This window comes from Trachurus trachurus, assembly GCF_905171665.1.
Source record: "Trachurus trachurus genome assembly, chromosome: 19".
In the NCBI taxonomy this organism is placed as follows: Eukaryota; Metazoa; Chordata; class Actinopteri; order Carangiformes; family Carangidae; genus Trachurus; species Trachurus trachurus.
The window spans coordinates 24,130,105-24,147,861 of NC_139913.1; the positions used below are offsets into that span (position 1 = coordinate 24,130,105).

The window sequence follows — 17,757 nt, forward strand, 5'->3', positions numbered from 1 at the left end:
ATGAGGCCAAACTGGCTAGGCTTATTAGATTAATGAGTTACGGCAGCCTCATTTTGGCCTCCTGGACCACATGTTTTTCTAATTAACTAAGACAGACAGTTGATTCGTCCGAAGATGAAATGTGAACCTAGACACTGAAAATCTTTGACACTTTAGTCTGTCAGGACTGATCAAAGCTGAGGGCTGAGGTATCTATGACTCATGAAGATTTTTATCAAACCAGCCTCAAGGAGAGATCATAAATGCTGAAGCAACTACATAGGAAGAGGAAGGTGGGAAGGGTTTAAGTGAAACAAAACTATTCACATTTGCGTAACAAACTTATATCACCACATAGATGGTCCCGATAGCACCAGTATCAAAAAGATTCTGAAAGCAGATTGAGAAAAGAAGGAAGGGGGGTAAAGGTATGAAACATCAACCTGCAATCCTGTGCAGGTTCTATTTCATTTGAACAGAGTCCCTCTGTCAGTGTGTGGCTGGTTCTGGTTCCACTGGAAGCAGCGCTGCAAACACAACAGACTTTTCATGCAAGGGACCGGGAGAACATATGGCTTTGATTAGAGGGTAGGGCAGAGAGAGACGCCATGGAAACTGTACAGAGAGAGAGGGAGAGAGAGGGAGAGAGAGAAAGTCTATGTGTGAGCGTGTGTGTATATCTGCAAAGTGTGTGTGAGTGTGTATCAGTGCAACAACAGGGGGAGAGGGCTGACTCAAGAAGGGGTGACTGTTTCATGGTGGATGAGTGTGTGTATGCAAGGGTGTGTGTGTGTGTGTGTGTGTGTGTGTGTGTGTGTGTAGTCGAGAACAAAAGGGAGAATAAGGGATGACTCAACAGGGAGACTGCTGAACTTGGAGAATAGAATGAAATGAGTCCCTGTCTGTGTGTGTGTGTCTGTGACTGTGTGTGTGTGTGTGTGAGAGAGAAAAAGAGAGAGAGAAAGAGAACAGAAGGAGAATTGAGGCTCAGTAAGGGTTGCCCTTGTAAAGCCTTATATGATGGAGAGCCATGGATATGTCAGACTTTGCATACATATGGCCATCAGTTAAAGGTTTTTTCATTTACACAACTTCACAGCTGCTAATAAACCTTGAAATAAGCGGTGTGTGTTTGTCTGCTCGTCCTAATCAGCCACTTCTTTCCAGCGGGGAGGACACATGATTCAACTGTTGGGAACAGACTAAACATTATGTAAGCATATGGCAAACACGCAACAACATTATGTCTAAGAACAATCAAGAGTCCAATAAACTTTGTTAAAGCACTTAATCAATCAAATTCCCAGATGTTGTTCAGTCATGACCAAGTCAAAATAAGTTCAAGTCCAAGCCAATGGAAATCTCAGTTTCAGCCCAGACGCTTCGTTGCGTGAGATCTGGCTTATTTATCTGGATGATTACATACAGTATAATAATTACTTGGTTCAGTGTTTTTCCCTGTTCATGTCCACACATGCTGTCTTAACTACTGTGTGCAAGATGGTATGAAGAGCATGAGAAGATATTCTTTGGATTAGTTAGAGGGGAAAAGCACTTGAATCTGAGTATAAGTAGCCTAATATTCCCAGAGAGATTTCTATTTTGGTGAGCACACAAATTCAGTGATAACAAGGGTGTCTCCTGCCTCAAGATTGTAAAAATCTGAAAACATTTGAGGATTCAAATGCAGCTTTTGGCTAAATTAAAATGCTGGTGGCAAGTAATTCTTTATATTAAAAAAAGTCTCTACAGAAGGTCTGCTGGGATACCGTGGGCTAAAAACAGAGTAAAGTTCAAAGTCCCCTGTGCAGTTTTGACCATTAGTGGTATGCATAAATGTTACAAGTTGATTGTGGTTTTGTTTGTGGCGCACACAATCGGGCATGCCAAGTGTTTGAAGGTGAGAAGGATGCATGAGTAGAGATGAACACAGACCCACCAGAGGGGTCTTGGGGTATGTTTTCATTCAGATTTTCTTAAGGAAATAAGCTACACTCAACACTGGTCTCTACACTTTTTGTAACAGAAGATTGAGCAATCACACCCCCCCCCCCCCCCCCCAACCCCACCCCGCAAAACACACTTTCTCATCAGATCTGCACGTAAATGACCCATTTTGGTTTCAAAATGGCAAATATCGCTGAAGGGTCTGAATTTTTTCATGCCTGCAGTGTAAACAAGTGTGGCAATGCACCAGGAAGAGGCAAGGGGAGAAGAAAAGAGCAAGCTCAGCATGGCTGTAACACACTGCAGGATTAGTAGAAATAATCTTCCATATGCCATATTTGTGTTGACAAACTCTTCATATAAATCTGTACAGGTATCAGTGTGCAGCTGCAGTTTAACCTGTGGCATAACCATGTAGCCAAAAGAATGAATCATTCTACAAATGCTACACGTTTAGCTCAAAGGGTCAAAGGTCAATCACGGCGGCAATTAACGCTCCTCCAAAACCAGACACCAGACTAACTGCAGCATCATCAAAAATAAGTCCTGAGCTGCTCCAGCAGATTGGAAACAAACAGCTGGAGTTTCTGGAAAAGAGGATGCACTAATACACAGACTCAGTTTGAGGGAAAACAAGTCCAACCAGTCTCCCATCCCTATCTGCTCCATATTTCCATCTCTCAAGACACCACCACACCTTCACTGCAGCTGCTCTCCATGCATAATTACTGAGAAGTTTGCACAATGCAAATATTCAGTCAATATTTTTCTATGGTAATGTAAAACTACTGAATTTGTCAACCACTGAAAACAGGGAGTGTTACTCTCATTTTGATGAATTTCAGTGTGCAAAAGGGGACTAGGCTACATACTGGCTTCAACATGTATGTATGTGCAATCTGTGTTAGTCTGAATCTGGATATTTCCCCCATCATTTTTCATTTGCAGCTGATTTATCGGCAACGTTCACTGACACTTGACACTGAAAACCACTGCAGGTCAGTAGGCTGTTCTGTTCCCCAGGGGATGTCTGCCTGTGTAAACAACGACCTAACCTGTCAAAGTAACTTTGGAGTTAATGAGGGTTGGCGAAGAAAACTTCACTGAACCACGTTTTCAGCCGCATAAAAACAACAACAACAGCAACTTTGACAGTGAAACACCTCCAGGCAGAGCAACACACCTCAATGCAAGCTAGAGACACACTAGCAGGTAGGCTACTCGAAAACATACAGGAGAAATAAGTAGACCCACATTTTTTGCGGCAATATCTCTGTTAAAAGTTACACAAACTCAAGTCCTTTGAAACAGAGTCAATTGCTCAAACCCGCAAAAACCCGAATGAATGACAACATCCCTGTAACGTTAAACCACCTTGTTTTGTTTGACTTTCTAGGAGCAGTTTGGGAACCGCTGAGAAACTTATATTACAAGACAACTGACGCTACTTACCTAATGCGACCCCCCCAAAAGAAACGATGCCAAAAGGATGTGGTGGTTGCACACACTTACCGACCAATGTTGTCATTTTCCAGTCAGCAGCCAGCAAAAAATCCACACACCGCTTCGTTCAACACACATGTCCCGTAGCTTTCAGTTGACTGACTCGCTCTACAGTTGATGCTGCTCGTGCTGTGGTGGGAAACCACTCTGTCTGTCGCTGCTGACACCTTCAGGTGATCCTCGGAAAACTGCACTCCACCAGTCAGCACTTTGGTTGGGCGAGTTTTTTTTTTTTTTAATCTCTCTCTCTCTCTCAGTCTCGATGTTGCTCAATGAGGAGATGCACTTTTTTCTTTTTTACAATTGTGGTGAACACACACGAAGCCCTGATTGTATTTCTTAGTTTATTTAGGCTAAGTAGTTTATTGTTTTTATTTGTGTCTGATAGGCTACATTTTTATCTATCTAAATATAGTCTACTTTATATCAAAAATTCTATTGAAACACATCAGTCAAAACTTTGCAAAACATTTTCACAGGCTGTTAACCATGAAGTAGCCTAGGCTATTTGGGCACCTGGCTTCTAGGTTTCCTGTGTAGTTTTATACCTACAGTATTTTTAGTTTGTGTTGTGCTCTGGTTGTGCATCTTTCCATGAGGTGGTTTCATTAAATGACCACATAGCCTATGAAGTGGCACAGTGAGCCAGGGAGTATTAGAGAAAAGATGTGGTTTCTACAATTAAGTTTAGGTTACTGATTCACCACTAGTGTGTGCATGGTATTGGTAGGGAATTTGGAGGCAATAAGATATAGTGCAGTCCACTAAAGCTACAGGCCTATAATACCACTTGCCATAATATTGTTTTGGAACTAATCAAGTGTCAAGCCTAATACTGATATATCCCACAACAGCAAAGGCAGCATCTGGTTCTCTCAGTAGCCAACCGAGCTGTGGACAGGAGGACAATAACTGCGGCTCTGGGCTGCTTTGTGGTATCGTGTGTGTGTGTGTGTGTGTGTGTGTGTGTGTGTGTGTGTGTGTGTGTGTGTGTGTGTGTGTGTGTGTGTGTGTGTGTGTGTGTGTGTGTGTGTGTGTGTGTCACTACATTGGAATGTCTGGCAACAATTTCTCACCACAGCCAGTCGTCAACTTTATGAAGCTTCCCTTTACATTATTTCCTCCAAACCGAAGTGATTATGATTAAAGTAAAGCACCGAACTTCAGGGTAACTGTGTGCAACACACTGCTATGCCCGCCTACCTCGTTTGATTCACTGGGATAAGTTTAACTGCATGCTTTGGACCAATGAATGGCGAGCCAGGTGTAACAGCAGATTTCTAGTTTGCAGAGTGAGCCTTATTCAATTCATCTGCTCGGCCAAAGGGAAGTTTTGTGTGCACGACATGCAAGCACGGTATGAAATTAGAAGAGAAAGTAGGCTACAATCGTGCGGTTGTTCAGCCAGTGAACGCACCGCCGCCCCGCCCCCCTCGAAGTAGCGCGAACAGCACGTGCTCGAGGGAGATGCCCTTTTCCACTTCACAGTTTATAACAGCATTTATTTCAACTTGGAAAGTGAGGGATTATTTTCCAATTCCCACTCGCTCCACCGATGGGAAGTCTTATGCCATCCATCAGGAATGTGCAACTCTTCCATTCCTCCACCTCCTCCACCCAGGAGCAGGCGAACCTTTGGGAATCCCCAGCTCACTGATAAAACACAGGGCGGGTGGCCTGTTCTGTTCCAGCCTTATCATACGCTTTTTATTTGCTCGCAAAATCATTCTCAGATGTTTCTTACAACTTTGTCACATAGTGTGACATTTGGTGCGATGTTAGTGTCGTGACCTATTTTTCTGACATGTCACCACTTCTTAAAATTAAACATAAATCAAGTTTGAAACGCAGCCAATAGGGCAAAAGAGCTCCAATTATCAAGGGTGTCACACTGTAATTAAGAAATAATAAGGGGAAAGTGTTTGATTCCAGCTTCAAAACCTGCCCTGATTGGAGCTTTTTTGGGAAGTGAAGATATGTTTTGGTGGCTGATTTATTCTGTTAAAACACGCGCACACACGGTAAGGTTCCATCTATTAGCATGGTATCAGGGTTGCCAACTCTCACGCATCTGGCGTGTGTCACACGCTTTTAGGTCCTGTCTCACGCTCTCACGCCACTCAAACAATTCTCACGCCAAAATCAAGCGATTTGGCAAAAAAAAAAAAAAAAAATTAAAGCAAGCTTTGGCACTCATCAATAGGCTCTCTGATTGGTGTGCGTGATGCTTATCCGCGTGTCAATTGGACGGCTGCTCAAGCCTGTGATCACAGCACAGTAGGACGGGGAGTTGTCGATCCGCGACCCCCCCTCCCCTCCCCTCCCCCAACAGCGGCACGGTGCTGAAGCCTGGACCCGACTTGGTCCGAATCCGATGGCCAAAAAAAAGAGGGAGAGAGCGAAGCCCGAGACACAACCTGACCTGACCGAGTTATGTTTTCGGACTGAACGCGGCTCGAACTGACGCCTGCGGTCGGGCTGGTTGGGCCAGTCCGTTGAAAACTATAAAATCAGGATGCAGACTGGGTAGCCCAAAAGTACAGCTAGGCAGCTCAGCCCAGAGAGCAGAGGAGAGAGAGACAGCGCAGCAGCAGGTGTGTGTGTGTGTGTGTGTGTGTGTGTGTGTGTGTGTGTGTGTGTACGTCTGTGTGTACTACGTGTGTGCGCAACTGCGCATGCATGCACGTGGGCCATACCTGCAAACTCCGAATGGGTATGTAGAATGTTTATTACAGAAGAGAAACACACATTTCAGGACCTGACTTGTATCATCAGGCTGTAATATAAGACTGAAAATCACAGGACGTGTCTGTTCTGTCCTTTCATATATTAATAGGCTCAATAGGCTGGTCCAGGCCAAAAACCAGAGCTCCCCACTAGACCAGTTTCATACACTCCAGCCAGACAATGATAGGAACCACAGATCTGCTTTTTTCCCTCTTATCTGAAGCAAATGTTGTGTTTTCCCTTTATTTTCTTCTCAGAGTACACCAGAATGCTTCAAATACATGTTAAAATCACAATTTTTTTCCTGGGGGGGTGCCCCCAGACCCCCCTAGAGGGATACGTATTTTGTCACCTATTACACCTCTAGCCTACTCAGTTTGCAGGTATAATGTGTGTGTGTGTGTGTGTGAGTGAGAGAGAGAGAGAAAAACTACAATAAACATAACTATTATTATTATTATTATAGACAACCCCCCCCCCCCACCGCCAACAGAATCTCACTCCAGCCCAGGACCAAAAGTTGGCAACCCTGTGGTATTGATAGTGTTAGGTATGTAAGATCTTAGAGATACAGGTTGAACAAGTCTTGTTAGACTGAACACACCTCTGACCTCATCTGACAGGACACAGTTCTTCCTCCAAGCAGCAAACTGCTCCTTTTTAAGTTTCATTCTTGAAGTTTAACACTGTTTTTATATTGCTGCAATGTGGTTGGTATCAGATCAAATTTCAATAAAATCTACTGTAACATAATTGATAAATGTTTTTTTCAGGTTGGATGGTTATTATTTCGATCCAGCCAGATTGTCAATCTGGGGCACCAAATGGCCTGCAGTCCTCACTGCAGTCGGCCCCGGTTCGAATCCCGCATCGGGCGGCCCTTTACCACTCTTCCTCCCCATTTCCTGTCTCTCTCAACTATAGCCTACTATCCAATAAAGGCATAAAAAGGTCAAAACTATACTTTTATCGTCAATCTAAAGCTCCCACCTGACCAAACCACTCAAGGTGATAGCGTACCCACGAGAAAGAGCATAAAATGTGTGAACCCATGTGAATAGCTAAAGGATGGATGGATGGATGGATTTGTTATGGATGGATGATAATGCTTCAGTTCATATCAACACACATTTGCTGTATTCCTCCCTGTGGATTGAAGCAGGTCACACTTCACGGTACACCTCCTTCAGTGATGCTTAACCAGGTATTTTTTAGTTACAAAATCAACAGTTACCCCCATAGAAGAAAGTACATAACATCCAGCTGGTGACAGTGAAACATGAAACTACAACTTCTTGCACAACAACAACAAAAGAAACTACCAAGCAAAGGCAATTTGTGTCTTACCACTGGAGTATCAGGTGAATTGACTCTGTCCTTTTTGTTGTGGATCATGCCCTCTGCTGTCAGAAAAGGTTGATTACATGTGCAGGGAGACACTTGACCGCTGCTGTGATTTTACTAACAGTTAAGTGAAAATAGAACTGATGATAGGGAAAGTGTCATCATGAATCATGCCAACTATAATATATGGAAAAAACTTAAATAATTTCAGTTTGTCACCAGTATATACACAAGTCAATATGAGTATCTACACTTGCATAGGTGATTGTTTTTTTGTTTTGTGTTTTTAAAGAAATTGCTGGCCTTGTTATTAATGCGTTCACATGTTTGTGGAATGAGTTACAGAAAAATACATGTTTTTGAAATAATTTTCAACATGGCAATAGGTGTAACAAGTAAACCAACATTAATCTTGCTGCAAATACCTATATTAGACACTGTGTAGAGACATTTTTGACATTTCAGAAATTATGGGCATAGCACTTCTTTTGGAAAAAAGTAGTTCCTAAAGACTGGTGAATTTCAGCAGCAGCTGGTCTCACCAATGGTAGCAGGTAACAATAAGAGCTGGTAACCAGCTACAGTAACTGGTACCCAGCTACCAGCCTGAGCTGCTATTACTGAAACTGTAGGTGGCAGTTTGAAAACATCTTTGCCCTCAAGTTATTCTTACGTGCAACAAAGAGCAACTCTGTTCTAGTTCTGCTTTTTTACACTTCACTGAGCTCAGTGCTCAGCTGAAGAATGAGCCTGTAACCATGCCTGGATCCAGAGGAAGGTTTACAATACACTTTGTATACAGTCGGCTCGGCCCTCTACGCAAAAGGTACAAACCTTTGTTTTGCAAGATATGGGTGACACAATGACACAAGGCAACACGGCTGTTTTGCATGAACACACGTGCCACAACTGTGCGTTGTTGTTTACACGTAAAAGCAAAATAAACAAAGGCATAGTAGAAATTTGCGTTGTATACACACACACACACACACACAATGATACAATCCCCTCAGTTATTATTTGAGCCCTCCTGTCAACAGCTGCCTGACTCAGTGGTTTGCACCATTGTCACCTATTGAGTTATTAGTAGAGCTGGGGTGACGCCACAGCCGAACACACAGCCCCTCTACACAGTTTGTGTCTTATCCACACGTTTCAGTCATGTTGGAGATGTATAGTAGTGACCACATGACAACATGAGTTATAAATTCATATAGAATTTATTCTTGAATAATAATAATAATAAAAATAATAATAAACTAATTACCCATCACTATGCAGAAATATATACATCTCATAGAATATGTTGATGTAATACATTACAGAAATTGTAAAAATACTATTAAAGCATAGTTTAAAAAATCCTAAAAACATCTTAAGTAGGTTTGTAAGGCTTATAGGTCCTGAAACAAATGTCAAACCATTTGATGGCAATTCAACACATGTGCGTATACAGTACTACCAGCATTCAAGTCAACTAAAGAAAAGGTTTGAGCACTAAAAGTCAATGTTAAAGCCAACCAAACAAGAACATACTGTAAAACTCACCTCTGAACATCTGAAGTGACAGTAACATCCTACTGTACTATGAACAATAATTAATAAATGCCACAGTGCCCTTCTTTTTTTTCTTTTCTTTCTTAATATGAATTCCAAACTAAAATATGACACTGGAATCACAAGTGGTGGGCTGATGTTACTATATTTCACACTTTGACTGTTCATCACTTTAACATTTAATTATATCCCTGGGCTTGTTTTACAATGACCCAAAATGAACAATTTAACGACATTTTATTCTGCTCTTAAATGCCATTGGGTGGGATTAGAATTTTAAGAGCTGTTGCATTTTTCATTCATTAACAACTGGTACTTGTAGTATTGGTAATAAACTATCATATTAGTGCAATCCTACTCAGTGTGATTGAACTTCTACTTGCATAATGTTTGTGCACAGTTGAGATGAATTTCAAATCACAGCAAATTACATAGAAATGAAGACCAAATCAGTTCTCAAGTCAGTTTAAAATAGTGTTTTCTCCAGCATAGAAAGGGGAGCGTTGCTATGATTGTACAATCACATGTGCCCCGCCTTATTGAGACTTTAGCCTCTATAGATCTCTGCAGACCCCTTAAAATGTATATTTGAAGAGAATTAAGGAAACAAAATTACTTTACTATAATATAAAGTGTCGCATTAAAAGGAGAATATATTTTTAGACTGTTGAGAGCACTAAAGCTTTAGCTCTAAAATGAAATTAAGTGCTATCCATCATAAGACTTGACTGCAGATATAAAGGGGAAATCAGTGCAGCCTTTGGGGGAGCAAAGGGTCACATCTTATGTACCTTGTTTTAAAAATCATATTTGATGTTGTCATACAAGCATGTTGTCATGTTGTTACTGAGTTGTTGTTTTTCTCAGAAGAACACAACTTTAAATCCATATGCACAGTGACAGCTGAAAACTGCTCTGTACAAGCTGCTGGTTAGTGAGCAGCATTAAGTAAAGCTGGAGGTTAAAGGTTTCCCACTTAAGGCACTTTAAAGATATTGTTAAGAAATCATTAACTGTGCACTGGTTAATAAATGATATATTCCATTTCCTGTTAATAAATGGAAGAAAAATCTAATAATAATTAAAAAAAACAAAACAATTAATCACATTTATGAAATAACGTTTGGGCAGGATTTCAGTGTCATTCTAATTTGGCCAAGGTGAAAAATCCCTGAGAGAATCTTATAGTATGATTGTGTATTCAAGTAAAAACTGTGAAACCCCATTTTGGGATTTTATTGTCAGCCTTTCTATTTTGCAATATCTTCAACACAAATGCTTTTTGTTTGCTAAAATTGGCAACAAAATGACTGTATTCAAATGCTTATTTGGTGTGTATAATATTATTTCCTTACAATGGTTGACAAAATGATCATACCGTAGTTATATTGTCAGCACCACAGATGCATTAAGTGTTTAAATAGTGCCTCGCACATACCACAATAAAAATAAAGTATTGCAGTATATTTTTTAAAGTACTATTATTGTTATTTGAAACAGTACGAATGGTCCCAATATTTTAAACCTCTCTCTTTCTCTCGCTATTTCAGATTAAAGCAAAAAGCAAATGGGACCCGAGGACATCACGCCTTTGTTATGGCGAAATTCAGCTTTCACCCCATTTATGCTGTACATATTTTAGTAAAGGAGCTTGCTCATGAATAAGCTGCTACACCGGCTCCAGGGAGAAGGATACAGCTTGGGGCAGTAAAGGATACTGTACAGGTTTTTCTCCTATTTCCCTCACAGATATGCTCATTCACACAAAAAATGAATGCATAACAATAAATTGTACAAGCTGACTCTCGGGTGTCAGCATGTATAGATGTACAGAATTCAAATTTGAGTAAAAAAAAAAAAAAAAACCCACAGGTCATCACTGACTGCCACTAGATTATTCTAATATGTTTCTACTTTCAACTCTCTAAATAGCTTTAACTTCCTCCTCAGGGTTGCATGTAGATAACAAGTAAAACACTGAATGAATCAACAACATATGATAGTGGAAAAAGGATAAATAGTAATACTAAAGAAATCTATGATGTGTGTACAGCTCAGCTCTTGCGAGTGCTGGTGTACCACTTCCTAACTGCTACTCCACTAGTGCTTGCCACCACGCACAGCGCCCCTCCCAGGCTCCACATGGTCGGTGCACGGTTAAAGAAAAGAAACTGGAAGATGAAGGCCAGCACCACGTCCACAGTCCTCATCAGGGCCACGGGTCCGGCCTTCTCGATCTGCAGGGCCTTGGTCAGGAAGGACTGTCCAGCTATACCCAGGACAGCGATCAGCATCAGCAGCCAGCGGTCGCGGCCACAGAACGGGATTTTCCATTCCCCAAGGACGGATACAGTGATGAGGCACTCGATGAAACCAATGACAGCATAGTACCAAACAGAGAGGTAGTAATGTACGCTCTTCCCCATCTTCCGAAGGATAACAAATGTAAAAGCAGCAGCGATCGCTCCTGTGAATAAACCAAAAAATAAGTAAGTGAATCAAGAAAATGAACATGTATGCAGGATCACTACTACACATTTATCACTGAATTCATACTGAAATTATTTGTGTTAATTAACAACATTCTGACTGAAACTCATTGGAATGAATGGGTTTCTTTTTGTGACCAGATAAGCAGGTATTTATTGTATTGTTGACGAGAGCTTTGAATCCCTCTGATATTTAAACCTTCCTTCTCTAAAGTAAAACTAGCAGTATCATAACCTCTGCATCCCATCAGTGCCACAATATGGCTTCATGGATGTCTCTGTGTTTAGGAACCAGGTTGTGAGGGGACAAAGTTCAGTTCAGTTGGTGCCGGTGGAAAATCAGGTAAGCACACACTGCTATTGATCAGGTGGCTGCTATGGAGAGCACTTCAGAAAATGATGGCCTTTATTTGCACAATGTTGCACTTGCACACGTGTGACAGCAGGTTTATTCACAAATGTTATTAGAAAGGATTATGAGACTGAGACCAACCCACTGAGAAGTCGCATTGTGCTTAGCCATAAAGCAAAGCTCAAATTGTACTGGTTGAAATTCATACACCATAGCATAGTAGTTCAATTTTGAGATTGTGTAAGGTTCTTATAAATCTAAAAGGACCAAAACCAATGCTCCTTCACATGGAAAGGAGCTTTTCTAAGCACTGTGACTGGAAGGAGACCCCTGAGAGTAAAACTACAATTAATTGGAAGGACTGTATCTCCCAGTTGACCTGGATGTGCCTTGGGACATAGCTGTACTTAACTGGATTTCCCTGGTTGCCATGGTAATCCCTACTGGGTTAAGTGGTTAAAATGAAGCACTGGCATACTGGGAGTCTGAGCAAAATTTGTAAAACCTACACTTCGTCCTGAATGCCTGTGTGTCTGTCTATCTCAATTACTCAATTGCTTTATAAATGCAAGTCCATCAATTGTATTACCTGCAAACGCGGCAATAGACCCCCTGATGTGGTTAGTGTAGTCGCCTTCAATGCCACGTAGATGATCGCCAAAGAGGAATGGTGGTCGTGCGATAAGGATGACTCCAGTGATGGTAAAAACAGTAAAGACACAGTCCCAGATTGTACATCTCTCCTTTAGGAAGATCCAAGCCAGGAGCGAGGTAAAGACTGGATTACTGAGGAGGCAGAGGATGGTGGTGGGGGGGTTATTAGAAAGAAAAGGTGATAGAGAAAATTTAATAGATGTGTGGGTACAGTTAGATAAAGAAATGATAGAGGGAAATGTAAAGAAAAGTGGTGAAAGAATGCTGATTAAATGAGGTATACAGCTGTATTTGAATTCACTTTTCTCTACTTAATGTATTAAGAGAATGCAGGACAGATAATTAAGTGGAATGAAGAAAATGCTGGCAAATCATAATAAAGAGATGAGGAGGGAAGAATAACAATGAAAGAGAGATTAACAAAAACTGAACAATTCAGCGAGGATATAATCTTATTGTAGTGTTAGTATAATCTCTACTAATCCACTATCACTATCACATCAAGTCCTTACTACTATAGCTCTCACCTGAACATGATGACGGTGGCATCTGCTAATGGCATCTGCTGAACAGCATAGAAGAGCAGGATCATGGCATTGGAACCAATGAAACCCCGAAGTACCAGAAATATACGTTTGTCTCGAGGACCAAGGAAACCTGTCCTGGAGGAGCAGAGATATGAGGATGATGGATGAATGGATGAGTGGATGGATGGATGGATGGATGGATGACTAGACTGATCGACTAAGTAAGCAATAAACAGAAAAAAAAACAGGATGGACGGATGGATGGATGAGGAAAAACTGAGCAGCAAAGTAATTTGAGTGATGGCAAATGACCGGATGGTTGAGCAGACAGACGGATACACTTAGGTTGTGAGGAAATGACAGTGATGAATGGGTGGATGCATGGATAGGGCTGAAAAGAGGAGGGGGGGGGGGGGGGGGGGGGGGCAATTTTGTTGTGGACGATTTAATGATAAAATGAAGAAGAATGCAGAGGATGAATGAATGGATTGATGAATAGGTAGATGAATGAATAGCAGTACTAGTGCTAGTTTTCGGGAATTTCGTTTAAAAGAATTGTAATGTGTAGGGTCAAAATGTAATTTCACAGTTTTCATTTCTTGGCAAAATGTCAATATACAGTATATGTGTAATATAATACTTGTTTAAAACCCTTGCATAGTCTATTTATCATCAACAAAGTTAAACTGGTCACAGTAGTGAGTGACTGCATGTTACAATGGGATGTTTGCTTACAAAGTGAAAGTGATAAACTGCTGGCAGGTATATATCTCACCGAGTTAATACAATCTAAATGTTTGAGTTTCTCCGTCATGCTTACTTATGGTAGATGAGCAATGGTATAACAAAGAGCATCTGGAAGAAGCAGCGAATGGCGCTGATTTCTATGGCGTGCAATCCCTGGATGGTTTTCACCAAAACGGCAATGATGGAGAAGAAAACTGTGGACAAAAAAGCATAGAACAAACCAAGACCTGGACATCCCTTTGGTTTTTCTGTGAAAAAGAGAGAAAAGGAAGACAGAGTCAAAACAGGTAGCGAGGGTGGCGGCAAAAACAAGTACAAAGGTTTAGTAAGAAGTCAGAGGCCCTAAGAGGGATTATCACTGCTCTACACTTCATTTATAAAAACACAGCTTGTTTTGTTGCACTTATGTTGGTGCAGTCACCGCAGGATGGAGAGTGTGTCACTGGGTGAAAATTAGGTGAAAAAAAAAAGAAAGAAACAAAAGGACCTAGAAAAGACAGTGGTGTAGTGTTTGCAAACCCTGCATGTGGAACAATAAACGGATGTGCTCGCAGAGATTAAATTTCAACCTGAGGTCACGCAAGTCAAAGAGTTGAATCTTCATCCTCTGTAGCATTAAGATATCATATCAATGTACTGCTATCAGATTTATTTACATATAATAATCTTTGGTATTCAAGGTTTCCTCAGCACACTGACATTTAACAACAGAGTGTTACTTTACTGATCATTATTACTTTGAGCGAGAATACACTTTTCGAGCAAGAAATACACTTTTCTAATGGTGTCTTTCTTTTTTCACATTATCATGACTTTTTTTATTTTTACTGGTATAAAATATAACTTTAGCAATATTGATATTAGAGGGGGATGAATTTGCTTTTGCATTTCTCACTTCCTGGTGTGTTTCTAAATAAAAGCTATTCTTCCTTGTATTACACCAGTGGAAAAAACCCTTACACCATTTTTGTTGATGGGCAAACTTACATAACTGGAATAGTCAGGCACAATATGTTCTGATCATAGGTTCTGATCAACAGCCATGTAGATAAATGTTTAAAATTCTAAACAACTCTTATTTATACATTAAGTTTAATATGCAAAATGGTGTAGGAGTTCCCCAGCTGGTACTGAAAAAGTGCACAGTCATCCATCCTTAAGGATGATGCAAATGCTAAGCTGGTTTATAGCAGACTGCAGGAGGCTACCAATTTAGCAACCGAGCTAACATAAACATAACTGTCACAATATGTCATATTGTGATTATTAACAGGGATAAATTATTACAGAAATATAGGTAGCATTAGACTCTTTGTAAGATACCGATCAAAACACTACAACATTATCAGTTTGTTTAAAATTAAAGTAGTCCAAATGTCAAATTCTTGCTAATTAGCAATAATTTGATATTTGGACTGTGTAACCCACTTTTATTGTGACGTTAATCTTGAAAACACGTCATTTTTGCCAGCGTTAAAGAAAAGGAGACAGGAGTCTCAACTTAGGGAAATTGTTAGTGACTTCAGTCGTGCTTTCATTTAAAATTAACTTTGGTTTTATTTATTTTCCTTTGACTTGTAGATTAATACACGTGATATCAGCACTGTTATTTCTAGTGACGTTACACGGTTGTGTAACGTGAGGCTACGTAGGAAGTCAACCACCCTCACTTTATTTCTCCATCCTCAGCCTGTCACAAAGTTAAGCAGCAGTCGACATTAATGTGACAGTGAGGATATATCACTTCGGGGTTAAACGCGTGGATAGATACACGGTTAAACGACGTTTAACGAAGTGAGTGCGACGTGTGCGTGCACTCTTTTTACCTTCACGTGCGCTTCCGTCTCGGGATGATGCGGCTTTGCTCCTGACGCAAAACGCAGGCGGACACATCGTTTTCTCCTCGCCGCCTTCCTGTGAATCCTGGCTGCCTCTTGTTTCCTCCTTCTCCTCAGCATCTTCACCGTAATCACACAACACATGACAGTTTCTCTGCAAGTGAACTCTCTCCGCCGTCTGCTCGTCGTCGTCGTCGCCGCCACACTCGTCGTGGTCGCCGACGCCGCCGCTATTTTTGCCATGGCTGTCAACTTTGTGAAACACCACAGTAATGTCGTCCTCTACGGATACAGCCCGCTCGTGTGTGCAGTGGTTACAGTCGCCCATGGTAAGATGTGGCGGCTGAGCGGCAGCATGCCTCGGTCAGAGTACTGTCCTCCTTCTCCGGTGTCCTGAGTAACTGAGAAGACAAGGTTAATGACTAACCTTGGTAGGAATCGGATAGAAACTCCCATGCGGTGGTTACTTTACCCACAGGGGGGCAGAGCTGAACCCAATCCACCTCTGCTGGACAACTAAAACATTACCCAACGTTAAGGACTATTGCAGAGGGAGGCAGAGGAGATTTGAACCAACCAGATCTCATTTTACACACATATGGAGTTTTCAGTAAACTACATGATTATGAACTCATACTTCATCTATAGGCCCTACATTAAAAAAAATGACTTAATTCAAAATGATAAGGTTTTAGGGAAACTATTGTCAACTGTGAGCCATATATGATGTAACCCCCCCCCCCCTAAAAATCATGTATTAATTATTAAATAGTGGGAATCACTACGTATTATTTGTTTTTATTCAGTTTGTTGCACTTACCTAGGCCTACCTTCACCACTCATGTGAAGTCATAGGCCATTTCCTTTTATTTACCATCACTATGGGTTACCCACAACATAGAGTGCACAGTTGGTGGTCATTGCACTAAACTGTAGCCTAATACACACTGTCGATATCAGGTCACAAGAAAAAAGGTTTTGAGGCTAAGAAAAAGAAAGCTGAATCCAAACAACAATGAAACAAATACATCTCTGATTTAGCATTTTAGTATTTTATTACTACTGTACATAAAATACAATGAACAAAATGACAAAGGAATAGCTAATATAGGAATAGCTAATATCCTCTATCCTAACTAGATTAGACTGACACAAATAAGTCTGTACTGTTTTGCAGAAGTTGCATGTTACACAGTGTTTAAGGAGGTGATCCCTGTTTTTTTCCTTTTTTTATTTTTATTTTTTTAATATCAACACTAAATTCTATGTCTATGAAAAATAAAACATTAAGTGTGGTCCCTTCTACATACAAAAGCAACATCATAGAAAGTACTTTATACAGTATTGTAAAAACGTAAACATTATATTTGGCAAGTTGTTGTCAGTGAAGTTGTTAAATCACTACAGATATTCTGTTTCTTTTGTGTCACAATAAGAGGACCGTGTGAAAGCACAGGTAGAAGGTGCTGCACAGTGGTTGGCTTTTAGTTGTGGAGTAAAGACAATGGTTTTGTCAGTGAGGGAGAAAAGGGGCAAGAGTGCAGTGAAAGAGGGAGGGCTAGTTGACACAGTGGGATGCTTCTAGCGAGTCATTCATCAGGAGTCAACACTGTGAGTATCTGCATCCTGCATACAATCTTGCTTTTTTGAGAGTGGACGGAACTCAGATGTTTTTACCCACCAGTTTCTCACAATGTTTAGTGGATTCTTCATTTCATATATGACTTTTAAGTAAATTCTTTAAGTGTAAAGTAATTACCGATGGAGCACAGGCTAACCAACTACCATGTTGTCCAACTACAATCTGCATTTTGCAAACATCACTAACATTACTATTATGTGGCTGTTATGTTATCATCATACTTAGATTAGATTACACTTTTTCAACATTTGTGAGATTGTCCATCTTCTACAAGGTGTTTGATGAACTAGACTTCATATGAGAGTGTCATTAGACAAAACATATTTTTCCTGAATAATCAAATAGGACAAAAGGAAAATTGTCTGCTTTGTCCATATTGTTTTTTTGTTTTGTTTTTTTGAATACAACTGCACATGTCAACCTGGATGTATTTTGCCTCCTTTTCTCAAAA

General features: G+C 40.6%; 2 protein-coding genes across 2 annotated transcripts in view; both read right to left on the reverse strand.

Annotated features, from left to right (window-relative positions):
• plce1 (phospholipase C, epsilon 1) overlaps positions 1-3,549 on the reverse strand; it is a 92,791-nt gene extending 89,242 nt beyond the window's left edge. Inside the window, exon 1 of the mRNA XM_083994727.1 lies at positions 3,439-3,549. The gene's annotated coding sequence lies outside the window, so the exon portion shown is untranslated. The remainder of the gene's footprint in view (positions 1-3,438) is intronic.
• A 5,198-nt stretch (positions 3,550-8,747) lies between these two features.
• slc35g1 (solute carrier family 35 member G1) lies at positions 8,748-16,104 on the reverse strand. The gene is made up of 5 exons (XM_083993771.1): positions 15,653-16,104; positions 13,900-14,074; positions 13,080-13,214; positions 12,488-12,684; positions 8,748-11,524 (listed from the first exon to the last, which is right to left on the reverse strand). The coding sequence occupies exons 1-5, from the start codon at positions 15,990-15,992 to the stop codon at positions 11,112-11,114; spliced, it is 1,260 nt and encodes a 419-aa protein (XP_083849897.1). The 5' UTR covers positions 15,993-16,104; the 3' UTR covers positions 8,748-11,111.
• Positions 16,105-17,757: the final 1,653 nt, after the last annotated feature.

Coding starts and splice junctions, on each gene's coding strand:
- slc35g1 (XM_083993771.1), bottom strand. CDS start 15,992: ATGGGCGACTGTAACCACTGCACACACGAGCGGGCTGTATCCGTAGAG. Junction 14,075..15,652: donor AGACGGAAGCGCACGTGAAG/GTAAAAAGAGTG, acceptor TCTTTTTCACAG/AAAAACCAAAGGGATGTCCA. Junction 13,215..13,899: donor CCATTGCTCATCTACCATAA/GTAAGCATGACG, acceptor CTGCTCCTCCAG/GACAGGTTTCCTTGGTCCTC.